The sequence below is a fragment of the Notolabrus celidotus genome, chromosome 7 (genome assembly GCF_009762535.1).
Source record: "Notolabrus celidotus isolate fNotCel1 chromosome 7, fNotCel1.pri, whole genome shotgun sequence".
NCBI lineage: Eukaryota > Metazoa > Chordata > Actinopteri > Labriformes > Labridae > Notolabrus > Notolabrus celidotus.
In genome coordinates, this window is record NC_048278.1 from 9,863,045 (window position 1) to 9,880,738 (window position 17,694).

At 40.3% G+C, this 17,694-nt stretch overlaps 1 protein-coding gene across 1 annotated transcript; it reads left to right on the forward strand.

Annotated features, from left to right (window-relative positions):
* Positions 1–6,974: 6,974 nt before the first annotated feature.
* On the forward strand, positions 6,975–16,512 carry hand2 (heart and neural crest derivatives expressed 2). Its single transcript, XM_034688200.1, is given in 4 exon segments — positions 6,975–7,925; positions 7,928–8,062; positions 8,065–8,090; positions 14,604–16,512. Coding segments are annotated over 4 exon segments (726 nt in total). The 5' UTR covers positions 6,975–7,483; the 3' UTR covers positions 14,727–16,512.
* The last annotated feature ends 1,182 nt before the right edge of the window (positions 16,513–17,694 follow it).

Sequence of the window (17,694 nt, forward strand, 5' to 3'; positions counted from 1 at the left end):
GCTTGAGTTTGGTTCTGGTTCTGGTTCTGGTTCTGTTTGCTTGATTTTGGTTCTGGTTCGGTTCCGGTTCGGTTCTAGTTTCGAGTTTGGTTCTGGTTCTGGTTCTGTTTGTTTGAGTTTGGTTCTGGTTCTGGTTCTGTTTGTTTGAGTTTGGTTCCGGTTCTGTTTGCTTGAGTTGGTTCTGAGTCTGTTTTCTTGAGTTTGGTTCTGGTTCTGGATCTGTTTGCTTGAGTTGGTTCTGGTTCTGTTTCCTTGAGATTGGTTCTGGTTCTGTTTGCTTGACTTGGTTCTGGTTCTGGTTCTGTTTGCTTGAGTTGGTTCTGGTTCTGTTTTCTTGAGTTTGGCTCTGGTTCTGATTCGGTTATGGTTTGGTTGGCTTGAGTTTGGTTCTGGTTCTGTTTCCTTGAGTTTGGTTCTGGTTCTGTTTGCTTGAGTTATTTTCTGGTTTGCTTCTGGTTCTGTTTTCTTGAGTTTGGTTCTGGTTCGGTTCTAGTTTCGAGTTGGTTCTGGTTCTGGTTCAGTTTGCTTTAGTTTGGTTCTGGTTCTGTTTGCTTGAGTTATTTTCTGGTTTGCTTCTGGTTCTGTTTTCTTGAGTTTGGTTCTGGTTCGGTTCTAGTTTCGAGTTGGTTCTGGTTCTGGTTCAGTTTGCTTTAGTTTGGTTCTGGTTCTGTTTGCTTGAGTTTAGTTCTCGTTCTGTTTGCTTAAGTTTGGTTCTGATTCTGTTTGCTTAAGTTTGGTTCTGATTCTGTTTGCTTGAGTTTGGTTCTGGTTCTGGCTCTGTTTGCTTGAGTTGTTTCTGGTTCGGTTCTAGTATAGAGTTGGTTCTGGTTCTGGTTCTGGTTCTGTTTGTTTGAGTTTGGTTCTGGTTCTGTTTGCTTGAGTTTGGTTCTGGTTCTGGTTCTGTTTGCTTGAGTTGGTTCTGATTCTGTTTGCTTGAGTTTGGTTCTGGTTAAGTTCTGGTTCTGTTTGCTTGAGTTCGGTTCTGGTTCGGTTCTGGTTCGGTTCTAGTTTCGAGTTGGTTCTGGTTTTGGTTCTGTTTGTTTGAGTTTGGTTCTGGTTCTGTTTGTTTGAGTTTGGTTCTGGTTCTGTTTGCTTGAGTTGGTTCTGATTCTGTTTGCTTGTGTTTGGTTCTGGTTCTGATTGCTTGACTTGGTTCTGGTTCTGTTTGCTTGAGTTTGGTTCTGGTTCTGTTTGCTTGACTTTGGTTTTGGTTCGGTTCCCGTTCTGTTTGCTTGAGTTCGGTTCTGGTTCGGTTCTGGTTTGGTTTTGGTTCGGTTTTGGTTCGGTTTTGGTTCGGTTTTGGTTCGGTTCAGGTTCGGTTCTGGTTTGGTTGGCTTGAGTTTGGTTCTGGTTCTGTTTGCTTGGTTTTGGTTCTTGTTCTTATAGCTGGAGTTTGGTTCTGGTTCTGTTTGCTTAAGTTTAGTTCTGGTTCTAACCCTAACCCTTAATCCTAATCATAACCTTAACCCTAACCCTAATCCCACCCTAACCCTAACCCTAATCATAACCCTAACCCTAACCCTAATCATAACCCTAACCCTAATCCCACCCTAACCCTAACCCTAATCATAACCCTAATCATAACCCTAACCCTAATCATAACCCTAACCCTAATCCCACCCTAACCCTAATCATAACCCTAACCCTAATCATAACCCTAACCCTAACCCTAACCCAAACCCTAATCATAACCCTAATCATAACCCTAACCCTAATCATAACCCTAACCCTAATCCCACCCTAACCCTAACCCTAACCCTAATCATAACCCTAACCCTAACCCTAATCATAACCCTAACCCTAACCCTAATCATAACTGTAACTCTAACCCAAACCCTTACCCTAATCATAACCCTAACACTCACCCTAATCCTAACCCTAACCCTAATCATAACCTTAACCCTAATCCTAACCCTAATCCTACCCTAACCCTATCCCTAGCCCTAACCCTAACCCAAACCCTAATCATAACCCTAACCCAAGGGTAAGAATGGTTTTGTAACAGAATGAATGCACAAAATTGGGCAATTACAAGTCTTCTCATAAAAACAGTGTACATAAAAGGGATTTCAACACATAAACCATTATTTTTTTGCAAAGTTAAGGTAAAACATATGGCTACAAAAGATCCTAAATTAAGAGCCGTTCGGGGTCTAAAGAGCCGGTTCTTCTTTGGGGGCCGAGTCAAAAGAGCCGGCTCTCTGAAAAAAAGCCCAACTTCCCATCACTAAAGCACATGCTTACTACCATTTGCACTCTTAGTTGCCCTTTGAACTATTTGTATTGTATAACGTATCAATGTAAATACTTCAGACCTGTACCATAGTGATAAACAGATAACACTTCAATTTGAATCAAGTAAACACCACTTGTATACTTTAAAACAGAGGGTCATTTCATTCCTTGTGGACTCAACATGACAGCATTTATACTTTTCAAGTAATTGATCTTAAACGCTTTCAGAAAATTCACAGTAGCAAGACTCACATATCCTTCGAGCCACCAAATGGTATCATAACAATGGTGTATGTGCTGTTTTGTAACGACACAGCACAATTTTATAATTTATTAGAAATTCATTCAAATTATTTCACGGACCCCCACGCTATGGTTCGCAGACCCCCTGGGGTCCCAGGACCCCACTTTGAAAACAACTGCTCTACATTATCATTTAGAAAGAGGGTGGGATGATGTCTAAAAGCTTAAAAGTCTGCTTTGGGTGGTGGATGGGTCAAACAAACCTAAGACTCTGATATCGGAGACAAGTTGACTCCTTTATAAGTTAAGTAAAGTAGGTTTGTCATTTACAGTGAATTAGTCACATTCATCCACCCTTCCAATGAATCACATCTGTAGAGGGAGAAGAACTGGGCATAGACTCTGTGATCTGTGATCATTAACACTTCAACTCTTACTGCAGCTATTTGTAGCGTCATGTTGAAATGCCTGGATTATTATTGTTATTCATCACTTGAAACGTTCAATGTGTGACAGATCAGTAATGAGCATAATTCACTATTGACCAGTAGCTCTGATCTGTTGAAAACAGCACTACAAATTACAGTTTGCTGTTGCAGATTTTACACAAAACACTTTATGATGGAAGTGTGACATCTCCACCAGCTAATCATGGACTATTTTCTAATTATGCATTTCAACTATTTAAGCTGTATTGAATTTTCAACTTTTATCTTGAAATTTTGACTTATTCTCAACATTTAGACTTATTTTTCAAAGTGCGTATTGGAAAAAAAATGCTGCAAATTCAAAACCACACACAAAAGTATCATACAACTTTATAATTACCTCAGTTTTATTTTTACTGTAAAGAAATTAGAGCAGCAGCAAGACAGTTTACACCCCAGGGTGAAGTTGGACTGGTGTGACTGGTCTTGTATTTCCCAGGCCAGCATTGGATCATGGAAATATGTGAGAACAACTTGGTTTATATTCAGTCCTGGACCTGAGGAGACCAAGCAGTGACCCTCTTCCCTCCAGTTTTAAATCCCCACACTGAGCCCACCTACTTTAGTAAATCCACACTCATAATTTCAGACTCATGTTGGAGCCTGAAAGTTGGGGCTGACAGCAGAATGGGAAGTCCTTCTCTGGAGAAAATGACCCCCATCAAGACTCTCAGCCTCCTCCGTGAGGGCTGCTGATGCTTACCCATCACGTCTATAAAAAGAACTGCCTCAAACAGAATCAAATGCAACCCCCCAACTCTGGGCCCAGAAACAACCTGGTAGCGGAGCTGAAAACTGACTGATACGGTGAGAAGGCTATAAAACGTAATCAAACACAAATCAAGTGACTCCAGCATCAGAAGTTCTTCCACTTTCCAAGATCTTGCATCACATCAGGGTCCCTGAAAATCGAGGTTTTCAAGGATTTTTCTTAAGGCTTCAATAGCTACCAAACATTACTTGGATTTCTTGGAATTTTTTGAATCACTTAAAGCCCTTTGATTTATCATAAATGAGCATATTCCAATGACTAAGGTAGTGATTTTCTCAGCAGATAAATTGAAGGGTTTTTTCTCGCTCATTGTGGATTAATTTTGTCTAATATTTAAAAAAATGCTGAATATTTACTATTTTTTCAATATGAGTTCCAGGTGTGAACGCAAATTGCCAAATTATTCAATCCGAATTAACCTGGACTTTTTCCTACCAGCACTGAAGTAAAATCTCTGCAAGAAATCAGGATATCATATGTGAACACAGCAGGTACATGTCAGGTAAATTCACCATGAGTGATTGGGCAACTTGATGATGTTTCTGTCACATGACCAGTGTGATCGTTTTGCACGTGCTGCCTTCTCTACTGCGCTCCCAGCATGTTCTTTCCCACTCATTTATTGATACTGTGAATACATTGATAGAAAAACAAAAACTGTCATCATAGTCAGACTCTGCTTCGCTCACCATCTTGGATAACTTCCACAAATTAGACAGTGACTACCACAGCATACATTATGTGCAAAAGGTGTGAAAATTTTGGATGGAGGTTATATTAAAAAAGTTTCAGTGTACGCACAGACCCTGTGAACAGAAGTGACCTTTTCATCCACATTCTAATGTGGAAAAGCTGTAACCTCTGTTTTTCTGAATGTAGCCTATTTATAATTTTACAAGGAGTTGTTAAAATGAATATGAAAAAGAAAGGCTTTAAAACTTCACAATGCTTTACCTGGCCTATGCGGGCTCTCTCTTCTTCACCCCTGATAGGTTTCATTTTTTCAGTTTTCTTTAACACCTCAGTATCGTTTTGTTTCATCCCATATTTCTATGATCCATTCCCGCGTGTCTTGTTTTATACGTTTCCAAAAAACTTTAAAAGATAAATGAGAAATTATTTGTTATGATTTGAAGCTGTATATCATAACTGACTTAGTATATTTCCTATGTGTTGTGATAATGATTTGCTTTTGTTTGTTTTTATCTGCAGAGTTGCAATAATTTCCCCTTGTAATTGGACAATAATATAAAAACAAATCAGAGAGCATTAACAGATTGATATTCTCATCGGATTGATCTTCCACATGGTGACAGGACACAACTCTGGGTCAATGTTTTCTCTGCTCTGCCTCTCTAAAATGCACTGGTTTCAGAAGATCTGTAGAAACAGAGAAGCAATATCTGAGCGTGAAATTCAAACTCGACTCTGAACGCTGAATGAAACAGCTCGTTCTGCAGACGGGCTTGAGTCACGTGACCTTTCAAATCACATGTCGGTTTAAAACGAGGAACACATCACCAGTCTGAGGTCTGCTCAGAGCGGCTGTTGCAGGGTTTTGGAGCTCCGGAAGCGCAGCGGGTTTTTTGTGCAGCGGTAGCCGACAAGAGCGGTCAGGAGGTCGGATACAGAGTCAGCTACAAGCCGGGCTCGGGGGATTCACTGGAGCTCATTTTCGTGAGTCAGAAATTACTTTTTGAACAAATTACTTGAACCTTAACTTTAAAACGTCTGTTGTGATTATAATTGTAATAACTGCTATTATTATATATTATTATTATTATTATTATTATTATTATTATTATTAGCCTATTCATCTAGAATGTTTTGGAAGTATGGAACAGCAATAAGATTTCTTGTGATAGGGGTAAAACAAATCTGGATTCGCTTGTGTTTTGTTGCTCTGGTGTTTTTAATCTTTAGTTGAAAGTTTTTAGTTTAATTTGTTCTCATAAATAATTTCCTTTTCAAAAGAGGTTCCGTATACAAGGAGTTAATTCATTAGAAAAAATACAAACATGCAACATTGCATTTCAATGAGATGGAATTCGTGTATCGCCTGACTTTGAAAATTCGGTGATGAAAGAAAACGTCAACTCCTTTAAAACCAATTTGATCACGTCTTCACGCAAAATTGTATTTAAAATGGGGACTTGGATATGCAAAAATAAATGCTAAAAAATATTAAAAATACGTTTTTGTATGCCTATTCAACGACATATTTGCCACAATGTGACATTTCTACAAACCCAGCAGTGACTGATCCCTGTCTGCAATTATAAATCCTTCAATTTGCTATGAATAATAAGTCCACATCTGATGTCTGTCCGTCCCCTTCACTCTGAGATCTAATATCCTGTAGACAGTGATTCATCCGACACAAACCGAACCGAGAAACACACACACTCAACCCAACAAAACACACAAACACACAAACAATCTCCCCACACACAGAAGAGCCTTCGGGCGCACGAGCAGCTCTCTGCACACCTTCGGAGAAAATACTTTATTTGAAATGAATAATCCAAGGACTGCTTGTGAGCCTGATCCATACTGACCTGCGAGTGCAAACAGCAGCTGCTAATCCAGATTTACGACACTATTTCTAAACAGAAGCTGTGTCCTCTGCAGATTACACTGTATAACATCACGTAGGCCTAATCCAGTGTCAAAATAATATAATAAAACTGATAATAATCCATAAAGTGTAGAAACAATCCCTCTTAGCCCTCCACTCATTTTAAATAACACTCGAACATCATGTGACATTAAATGTAGATGTAGCTTACTTAAAACAAAAATGTCCGTTTTGTTGAGGGCTGATGTCTGCTCTGCATATGCGTGCGCGTGACCCCATGAAGTGTAAGTGTGCGCGCGCGCCTGCAGGACTACTTAGCAGGCCCATTGACATTAAAGAGAGGTAAACAGAGCTGCAGACGGGACTGGGGTGGTGGTGGTGGTGGTGTTGGTGGTGTGGTGGTGGGGGGGGGGGGGGGGGGGGGGGTGGGGGGGGGGGGGGGGGGGGGGGGGGTGGGGGGGGGGGGTGGGGGGGGGGGGGGGGGGGGGGGTTATTGGCTGAAAGAGGCTGAGGTCAGACTCCGCCCCGTAGTTCAGATGATGAATTAATCAAACTCTCTCTCTCTCTCTCTCCTCTCTCTCTCTCTCCCTCTCTCTCTCTCTCTCTCTCTCTCTCTCTCTCTCCCCTCTCTCTCTCTCTCTCTCTCTCATACACAGCTTGGCTCTTCCTCCTCAGTATTAGTCTGCAGTAGTGACCCACAGCCTCATACACCCACGCACACACACCGCTCCTGCCTTGCCAACCGTTCTGAGGCCGTGAACGAGATGAAGCTCGGAGAGAACGGGAGGAATCTGCTCTGCTCTGACTCTCTGCGGTAGGAAGAAAGATGTTTCCACCAGAGAAGGAAGAGGGACGGTGTCTTAGAGGAGGAGGACACAGCGGACCGAAGAGCACGGCCTGCGGGACTCTGCAGGAATCTGCGGAGTTCAGGCCGCTGCTGCGCCGGGGACCGAGCGGCGGGAGCCGGCGTATTGTGAAACTGTGAGCCGCTGCAGGAGGAGACCATCCAGGATGCAAGCTTCAGCTTCGGACGGTCCGTAAAAAGTTAGCTGCAGTAAGAACCTGCGTACGCGTGAGCGCGTGCAGCAGTGAGAGTGTGTATTTGCGTGCGAGAGAGTCTGAGGTGTTTGTGTGCGTGTGTGAGACCGTGTGTGAGTGTGTGTCAGAATGAGTCTGGTCTCGGGCTTCCCGCACCACCCGGTCATGCACCACCACGACACCCACCACTACTCCCTGCATGCGGCGGCAGGGCGGTGTCACGAGGACACCGGGGCTCCTCCGTACTTCACGAGCTGGCTCATCAGCCACGCGGATATGTCTCCCACAGAGTACGGCCTCGCACCCGGCTACAGCCCAGAGTACCATGGCAACAGCGGCGGCGGGTCCACGGGCGGCCTGGACCCACACCATCACCACCACTATGGCCCCGGAGGTCTGGTTCCGGGGGCCGGTGCAATCTCGGTGAACGGAGCAGCTGTCGGTATGCACCACCACCTCACACACCCCCGTACAGTGAAGCGGAGACCCACAGCCAACAGGAAGGAGCGGCGGAGGACCCAGAGCATCAACTCGGCCTTCGCAGAGCTGCGGGAGTGTATCCCCAACGTGCCGCAGACACCAAGCTGTCCAAGATCAAAACGCTGCGGCTCGCCACCAGCTACATCTCCTACCTGATGGACATCCTTGACAAGGACGGACAGCACGGGGACACGCAGGCTTTCAAGGCCGAGCTGAAGAAGACGGAGGCCCGGAGGAGCGGCGGAAGAGGGAGACGGTAAGAGCGCGCGAGCACCAACAATATCCTGAACCCGTTAATTGAAATAAAGCGATTCAGCAACAGCTCTCACACAGACGGACACACACAGACACAGTGTATCTCCTCCACGATTCATCCACGCACAGACCAAACTCTGATGTATAATTTGAATGTTAAATTCGCAGAAGTATCCATGAGACAAGCAGCACGGAGCAGCAGCTTGCGGGGCAGCAGCAGTGCGTCAGGGTGTAGCTGTGCAGACTTCTCTGTGAAGTGTTGAAGAGAATAAAACATCTCAAAGTAGCCTAGTGCGTTGTTCAACTCGCCTAAACGTATTAATCTTTTTATAATTGAAGTCACATTTTTTTTTTAAATGTTTAAAATGTTTACTTAGGCAGACAGGAGCCCTGACCTAAATTAATTCAGTGAAGAGGTTTCTGCCTCTCTGAAGTGTTACACCTGATTGGAAATAATAATCATCTTTGAATCTTTAGCTCCTGAAAATGAAGAACTGCAAGTCAGAGTAAACACCTTCTCTTGAAGTATTTACATTATTTAGATTTGTTTAAATCTAAATGATTTAAATTGTTTTCGTTCAAGGCAAATTAAACATTTGGGGTGAAGGTCATATTCAAACTCGGGCATGATTTTCTTTTTTTTTGTTACAGTTAAACAATTAGATATAAAATAAGTTAAAGGTATACTACAATGCATTAATAAAATATAATTAAAGCCAACTCTGAACACATATGTTTACGTCTCAGCTTCCACTTACATGGCGGTTTTATAGTGAGACTTTTATAGGTACAAACAGGGAGCGTGTATTTATTCTGTGTGCACAAAAAGATTTGTAACAATAAAAGTTATAAAAATATTGATCAAGACCTTCTAAATGTGATGCTGCTTGTGTTGTATACGATTGTTTTTTTTATAGATTAATCTGTAGCCTACGTAAACTGAATTTAAGCAGCATCTAGCCTATACGTCTACGTTGGTGTTTAAAGTGTAGTCAGAGGTTTAATATGTATTTAAGAAGGTTTGATCCCTGCAGTGTCACTGAGAGAATAAAAGGTAAAGGTAAAGGCAACGACACAAAACGACACAATACATTGGATTAAATCAGATGAAGTTTTGAGGCTTAATTCAAGTTACACAAATAATGTCGTTGATGGTCTGTAACCTGATTTAATCTATGGAGGAGAAGAAGAAGGCGGAAGGACAGAGAGGTCCGATCCCTCTGACCCTCCGGGCTGTGTCACATTCTGCGCCAAAGCAGTTAGATTACTGGCAGCACGGACATTTAGATTAGGATTATTTTAGATTCCAACAACCTAGACACCAACATATTCATAGTGATCCAACAGCAGCTGACCAGAGACCTTTCATGGTATCTAACACCACCTCTAAATGTTTCAGTCTATGTCCAGGTCGCCAAATAGCCTATCGACGCTTTTCCATGGAGCTTTGGCGTCCAGATGTGACGCACAAGGCTTATTCCTCTTTCAGGATGCTCAGTCGCTCAAGAGCAACTCGAACCCGTATCCCCCTCCATAAACAGAGAGATTTGGCATAATAACGGCAAAGAGTCCGTGAGAGGGGAGACGCTAAATTGGTTTCCATCCTCAGACAGCTTGGAGCCAGGAGGGGCCACGCGCTGCAACACTGTTATTGCCATAGCAACGCCCTCTCTGCACGCTTCATTCTGCACATAGTTCTGCTCCCAGATTTGTAGGCTGCACATCCTGTAGAAAGTACAAAGAGGTGCACTTAATCTGGAATTTTGGATTCACATTGAATTTAAACCGTCTTTACTGGCCTTTTGTACTCAGACAATCAGGGGTATACATTATGTGTTTCCACTACAGGACGGCATCAAAGTGCTGCTTTAATATTCCCTGAGTCAGGTATTCTCTTATTTCGCTATTTAAGTGTAACTACAAAAACAAACAGAACTCAGCCACAGAGGATCAGACTGAATTAACCCTGAAGGAAACTTCAGCAACAGATTGTCCCAAAATTACAGGAGTAGCACAACAGATCGTCAAGGTAAAAGTGAAATATATACAAATAAGTGTATTATAATGCACAGAGAGAAAAACATGATATGAAAAGTGTTTTAAATATAAAGACACAACAGTCCCTGACTGAAGAGACTTTGAATCTGTCTGCTGTTTTGACACATTTATCTCCTTCATCACTCGTCATCCTCTGTTCTGACATGTCGCCTTACTACAGCATGTAGAGAAAGTGTGTGTGCGTGTGTGTGCGTGTCAAACAATCCTCCAGCACACAGAGCCGGTCAGCAGAGAGCAGAGTAATGGTCCTCTGAGTGTGCGGCAGGAGGAAGTGTGGAGCCTAATTGAAGCCAGAGAGCAATTTTTACTCCCATTTCAAACTGAGATCACTGATCAGAGGATGTGGAGCTGTTAATAACTCATGTCACACCCTGATACACACTCTAAACACACTCTGCTGCAGCTAATACTGATACAAACAGGTAATTTGTTTAAGAAGTCTTTCACACTGTTTGTTAGGAAAGAGTTTATCCTTAGTCTGCTCTTAAAACATTGAAGAATGAAAATCAGTCAGTGGAAAGTGTGTGTGTGTGTGTGTGTGTGTGTGTGTGTGTGCGTGCGTGCGTGTGTGTGTGTGTGTGTGTGTGTGTGTGTGTGTGTGTGTGTGTGTGTGTGTGTGTGTGGTGTGTGTGTGTGTGTGTGTGTGTGTGTGTGTAATTCATTTAGCATATTACAATATTTTTGTGCAACAATATTGTATCAACATACAGACTTAGGTATTTCAATTTGTGAATGTATCTTATATTTCGGAAACGTTTTATATTTATACGGCACAAAATCTTCCAGTCACTTAGTATTAAGGAAATGTGGAAAAGGGATAAATAAAATGATAATTAAAAAAAACACTGAAACATCATTTTGAAAAGTAACAAAATATGTGAATATACCATAGCATATCTACATATTTTGTTACTTTTCTAAATATATCCACCTTAAATTATAAAATAGATTTTTTTTGCAAAGGAAACCCCATAAAGAAGAAATACATACATGTTTTGTTGCACAGGTGAAATTCTGCACAGTAGTTGCACAGACATTGCGCAGTATGGATCACGTACGCATATGTAAGGATGGATATAAATAAATAAAATATATTGCATCTAAGAGCTGCAAATATAATCTTTTTACTTCAAACAATTCAGTACACATATTTAAACAAAATTTGTGCAAATATGACATTTGACCTGCGAGAAAAAATTAAAAGTAGCTGTTATGCAGTAAAATAATAATAAGCAATGTGCAATAAATATTCTAAAAATGCAAATTGTTTCTTTAAATCTAATATATTATTCATGATGATATTTTTGTGTAAATGATTTTTTGTGCATGCAGGCAATTATTTTTTTTCTAAGAGATGCATATGAGTTTCTCTTGCACAATTTGCAATGACAATAAGAGAATTCAATCCTCTTTGAAAAATAATCAGATTCAAAATTCTAACAGAACAGCATTTCCTTGAGCAGCATTAATGTAAAATATAGAGGACACAGTTTTACAAAAACAGGATAAACTCGACTTAAATAGTAATTATAATATGATATGAATTGTAAAATCAAAATGTAAGATAAATTAATTTGATCAGGGTGGTCAGAAAGTTTTAAGGTTCGTTGTTCAGTTCCTATTTTTATTTAGCAAAACATAAAGTATATTTGAAATCACAAAGTAGACTTCAGCAACAGTGGCCATTGTAGAGTGCACCGTGCAAGTAACCGGAGAAAATATAAATAATCTGCCTTTGGTGAGTCTCCTCTCTAAATTGTGTGTGTAGGTGTCTGTGTTTAATGAGATAATGGATATTTTATCTGAATGAAATCGTGTTATGCATCATTTTAAATTGCTGCTAATGCTGTTCTGTTACACATTTATTTTATTTGTGCAAAACATTGACAGTTTTCGCCGTGTCGATCGTAGACAATCAGTTTGCAAAACTGACCAAAAAGTTCTCAAAGTTCATGTTGCACAAAGGTGTAACCATCGGTTTTAAACAGTGGGACACCCACTCTGTTTCACTGCTGTGGGATGTTCACTAAATATGTGCACATAAGCGCTTACGCACCCACACATGCACACACACACACACACACACACACACACAACACACCACACACACACACACACACACACACACACACACACACACACACATACTGCACCAACACAATGTACACCAACACAGCACAGGTTTGACTGTCAGTGATCACATTTTAAGTTAAATAAAGTCCCCAAAAGTAAACATGATGAGAATAATGTTTCAAATTATTAAAGGTAGGCCTTTTAAAGCCCTAATATTGTGGGCACTGTCACAGACGAGTTATGACGCAGATACTAAATATTATTAGGCCTACTATTTATAAAATATAAGACAATATAGCCTACCATATATATGAACGAGCTGTTTTTCCTTTTGAACGTTTCTAAAGCATTTGCGTGTTACGTATTGGATGTTTTACTAGTCTCGTTTTGCATGATCATTGTGAAGTCTTTCACTATCTGAGTTTGTGACTAAAGAGAAGCTCTCGCTCGCTATGACATAGGCCTACATGCTCTAGGCTATATAATTTTGATATACAATAAATGATTGTACATAAATAATAGCTGAAAAGAGGAGGTGATGACCATTGGCTCCGCTCCTCCTGTCTGCGCTCCTCACACCCTCTGCTGACTGCTCTCTGTTTGATTGGACCGTCTCTGCTTCATAACGAACCGAGCCCAAACATTTGATCAACCAATCAGCTCCATGTTTTACTGCTTGGTCAGACTTGGCTCTGTATTTGATCTTTTTGTTGTGTTTTTCCATTCAGAGAGACAGAGAGAGGGTGGGTTGAATTTAACACCAACTGTCCGGGATTTTGATTTAATTTATAGGAAAAGCACATTTCGTTCAGAAGTCCCCTCTCTCGTATGAAAACTGTTTTAATCTTTGTTTTTATCGCATGAGGGTTTTTTTTTTTCAAGGCTGCATTTCAGGCTGCTTACATCAGTCAGTAAGACGCTACATGTTGATGAAATGTTAAACAAATTCAAAAACGTAGCTTTGTTTTGAAAAAAATGACAGTAAGAGTTCTGTATAAGAGATGAGAGCTGTTTTATTTATCATATATTGTGAGTTTACTGTGTCGATAATCTTTGAAACACAAACAGGATCTGCTTCATCGCAGTAGAGCGGACTGTGTATGCTTGATTAGGGATTATTTTATTTTCTATGGTTCACCGCCTCACACTGACTGTGTTACTCGAATATCTGCTGTAAGATCATGTCACTGAATACAGTAATGAAATAAAATGTTTAAATAGGGAAACAAACACGGTAAGTCTGGACTCCTTTTATCAGTCAGTGAGTGAACGGAGCATATTTTGGAACAAAAAAAGGGCAGGTTAAATGTCACCGTGTCATCAAACACGATAATCACACTATTCAAATAAAAAAGTAAGTTTTTACATAACTAGGGCTATATGTTTTGTATAAGAAAGCCCGGATATTAAAGCAACATTTTCTTTTAGTTTGACTTCCTGGTAGAAAGTTATACGTTTACACCACGCACTTAATGCTTAGTACTAATACACATTATTATTATTATTATTATTATTATTATTATTATTATTATTGTTATTGTTATTATTATTATTATTATTATTATTATTATTATTATATTATTATTATGCTATTAGTACATTCACTTTCAGTTTTGGATGTAATATTATTTTTTAACAGGTCCAAGGAAACGTTCTTCCTGTGTGCACGTTTTCACCTTCATAAACTGTAAATATATATGAGTAATCATAAACGGTACTGTTCCATTAAAAGTTCAAATGTATTTTTCATTAGTTCACGAGAAAAAGGCAAAAAATATTTGAACATCGTCCACATTTACATGTAGATAAACAGTGAAGGCTACACGATGAAATCAATGTTACATCACTATTCAATGGTCTCAATATACAGCCCATCTCAGTTTGTATAAGATTATTTTCCGGAACTGTTTCTACATATATTGTACATGTCAGTGTATGTGGGATTATCGAAGCTGTCAGGTAAAATTTGATGCTTAAAACAGGTATTTTTATCTTAAATTGAACTTTTAAAGGTCTGTGAATCAGTTTGCGGTTTTAAAAGCCTCACTGATGTGTTCAAACTGCTGTGAAACACCGAGCTTATTTGAAGTGTCAGAAATACTGACTCACATACACATGAGCACATTAAATTAAATATAATTATTAAACATATCTAGTCAGTGTTAAAGCTGGAGGTGTTCTGTTGCGGGGCAGGGGACGTTAAAAATGGCAGACAAATTGATTATGTGTTACAAATAGATTTGGTGGATCGTAACTTTATGAAAAAAATCATAAAGCTGAAGAAGAGAGAAATAAGATAATGATTATAAAGTGGGATATCATGATGTGTTCCCGCGTATTATAGTACCAAACGTAAATAACAGAAACTGTCACGTGTCTATAGGTGGAGATCCCAAAGACGACTTCATCCTCCTCCTCCTCTTCGTCGTCGACAGCGGGAGATAAGAAGAGCAAAGGACGGACAGGATGGCCTCAACATGTTTGGGCTCTGGAACTCAAACAGTAGCGACCCCCCACCTTCATAATGAGGGCTGATAGCGCTCCTCTCCTCCTCCTGCTCCTCCTCCCTCTCCTCCTCCTCCTCCTCCTCCTCCAGCTCTGCGCTCGAGGAAACAGATGATGGGACAATAAGAGCACGCATGGACTCTATGGCGTCATCGACCCACCACCACCTCCACCTGTCTGTGGACCTGCACGCGCCGTGTTTCGGTATGGAGACGCGTATGACAGTTCACTGATACCTTGCCTGTTGGAGCTTTGAGAGAACATGACGCCATTACGCTCAAAACCGACATTGGAAAAGACGCTCCCCCTTATTCCGCCATAGTGACAGTCAGATTCTTGAACCCCAACTTAAATTTGATCTCCATAAATTAACATTTTCAAGATGTTCAATTTCATTTTTACCAAAATTAGCCTCAACTAGAACTCATCTACCGGTATAGGCTACTAGATGTTTGTTTCTGTATTCCATATGATTCCCACGTCACGTCGAAACAAACTCAAAATATTCTTATCTATTTATTTCTTTGCAAGCCTGAACCATGTTTTTTTTTCTGACACTGAACCTTAAAACCAGAGTGTTAAAATGGAATAAACAAAGAGCACAGCGTTCAATAGGCTAAATGTTCTCAATGCGTCGGAATAAGATGCATTTGGAGCGCAAGGCTTCGGAATTTGACGACCTAGGTTGAAACTCTAAGCATCTGAAAAGGGTGAGTTTTTCTTCTATCGGAATATTTGCAGCATTTAAGATTGAAAAACCCTAACTTACGGCCTTCAGTCCCCGGTTGTTCAATGCACTGTCGTCTTGAAGAAAATACAACCCTTTCAAGAAGTTAATTTAAGATTTTGATTGAAAATTAATTACATTTAAAGAATATGTACAGGTAGGTTTCAATCAAATTTTCTCTAAAATTCACCAAATATGATGCCAGCTGGGCTTTAGCAGCCCAAACTCACTAGACCTTTGCACTGGTGCTCCAATTACCAGTTCGTTAGATTGGTGCATCTACTCAGTCTCAACTATCTAGTTTTTCCCAATGCGTAACAATAAGCTTGTTTTTCCCCATAAACTCAAAATCAGAGTCAAATGATATAAGCATTTGTGAAGGTGAAAGGTGCGGAAAAGCCACCTCGTGCGTCAAAATGAGACACTGAAGGGTCGTGACAACGCGTCAGAATCTGACGATCTGGGCAAAGAACGTGTTAGTATGAAACGAGCGTTTTCTGTTGGATGTTTACAGAATTAAGGACAAAAAAAGCTCTTAAATGATGTTTTACCAGACTTAACAGCCAATTAAAGCAGATTCAGACCACTGCTGGTGAACACACACAAACACACACGCACACACACACACACACACACACACACAGACAGATACATAGACACAGACACAGACACAGACACAGACACACACACACACACACACACACACACACACAACACACACACACAACACACACAACACACACGGGGCTGTCGACCTGTCTCCTCTTTATTTAATGGAATATATTTATGTGCAATGTGGACAGACTGAGTTTCTGTGATTAAAGGTATATGTGAAGTCTCTCTCTCTCTCTCTCTCTCTCTCTCTCTCTCTCTCTCTCTCTCTCCCTCTCTCTCGCTCTCTCTCTCTCTCTCTCTCTCTCTCTCTCTCTCTCTCTCTCTGTTGAAATTGTAATGACGTCACGATGATGGCGTGGTGTAAGTGTTGTGGTGTGATTATGCTCAGTGTGGGATGTAAACAGTGTCATGACTTTAATAAAGCAGAACCTGGTTTACACATTGACATAGTTTGAGCTCTGAGATTCAAAAATCAGAAACTTTATTTAAAACAAACACAGGCCGGGACCTCATCAAATCTAAAAACAAACAATAAAAAACAGAGACTAGCGATAAATTCAATCTACAGTAATCTTTTTTTACTCAGTATAAAGTTTGCGCCCAGACGTAATTAAACACATTAATAATCCAGATCTAGCAGCAGAGGGTTTTGCTACATCCAATCAAAAATGTGTGTTTTTGGTTACACTGAAGCAGAAATATCAGTGCTGAAAATTCTCATATTCCCTATAACAACAACAACAGAAATAACTGAATATTAATAAAAAATACTCTTATGATATGATGGCATCCTCCTACTCTTGAATGATCCTGCCTGCTGTGAAATGATTGGCTGAAACTTGTGTCACTCAAACAAATCTCATTCCCCCAGCAGCATGTTCATATTATTGTGGTTCATTTCTGTGGAAAGTCTGGTGACCAGCTGCATTTCTGAAATGCATTTCTTGTTTTTTGTTTGTTTGTTGTTGAGAGGAAAACAAAAGAACTAAAGGAAATATTTCGGCTTTTTATATTTACTCTGCAGGGTAGTACGGTGGTCATGAAGGGAAACAAGGCAACAAAGGCAAAAACTATTTACATAAGTGAGAAACAGGCTGAAAATTCAGACTGCAGCAGACCAAAACAAAATGACAGAAGCAAGGCATAAATGAAAAACTTGCTGCAAAATAAATGAAAGTGATTAATTCACAATCTACAACAAAATTCATAAACAATGCAAATGCAAAAAACACAAATACTGGGGGAAAAATGCTACTAATCGGTTGCGCAAAAAATAACTGAGGGCTGGATTAGAAAAATGCTTAACCGTGCATTAGTCCAACAGTTATAACAGGACGAGCAGACCAACAACAACCCAACGCCCATTTTTATAAAAGTTTGTTCAAATCAATGGTTTGAAAAGTTTCGGGTTTGGTGAATCCAAACATCCAAAACAACCTCTTCTTCACACAGGGTTGAGTGAGAGCTCACACCATTGGTGTGTTGCAGCTGCAGTTTGTGCCTGAGAGGCATTAGTTATTTAAAGCCACTGTGAGGAGTTTTTAACAGATTATGAAATAGTCTCACTGTTATACTGATACCACTTCATCACAGTAAAATGAGATACACATCTTTAAGATTGGTTACT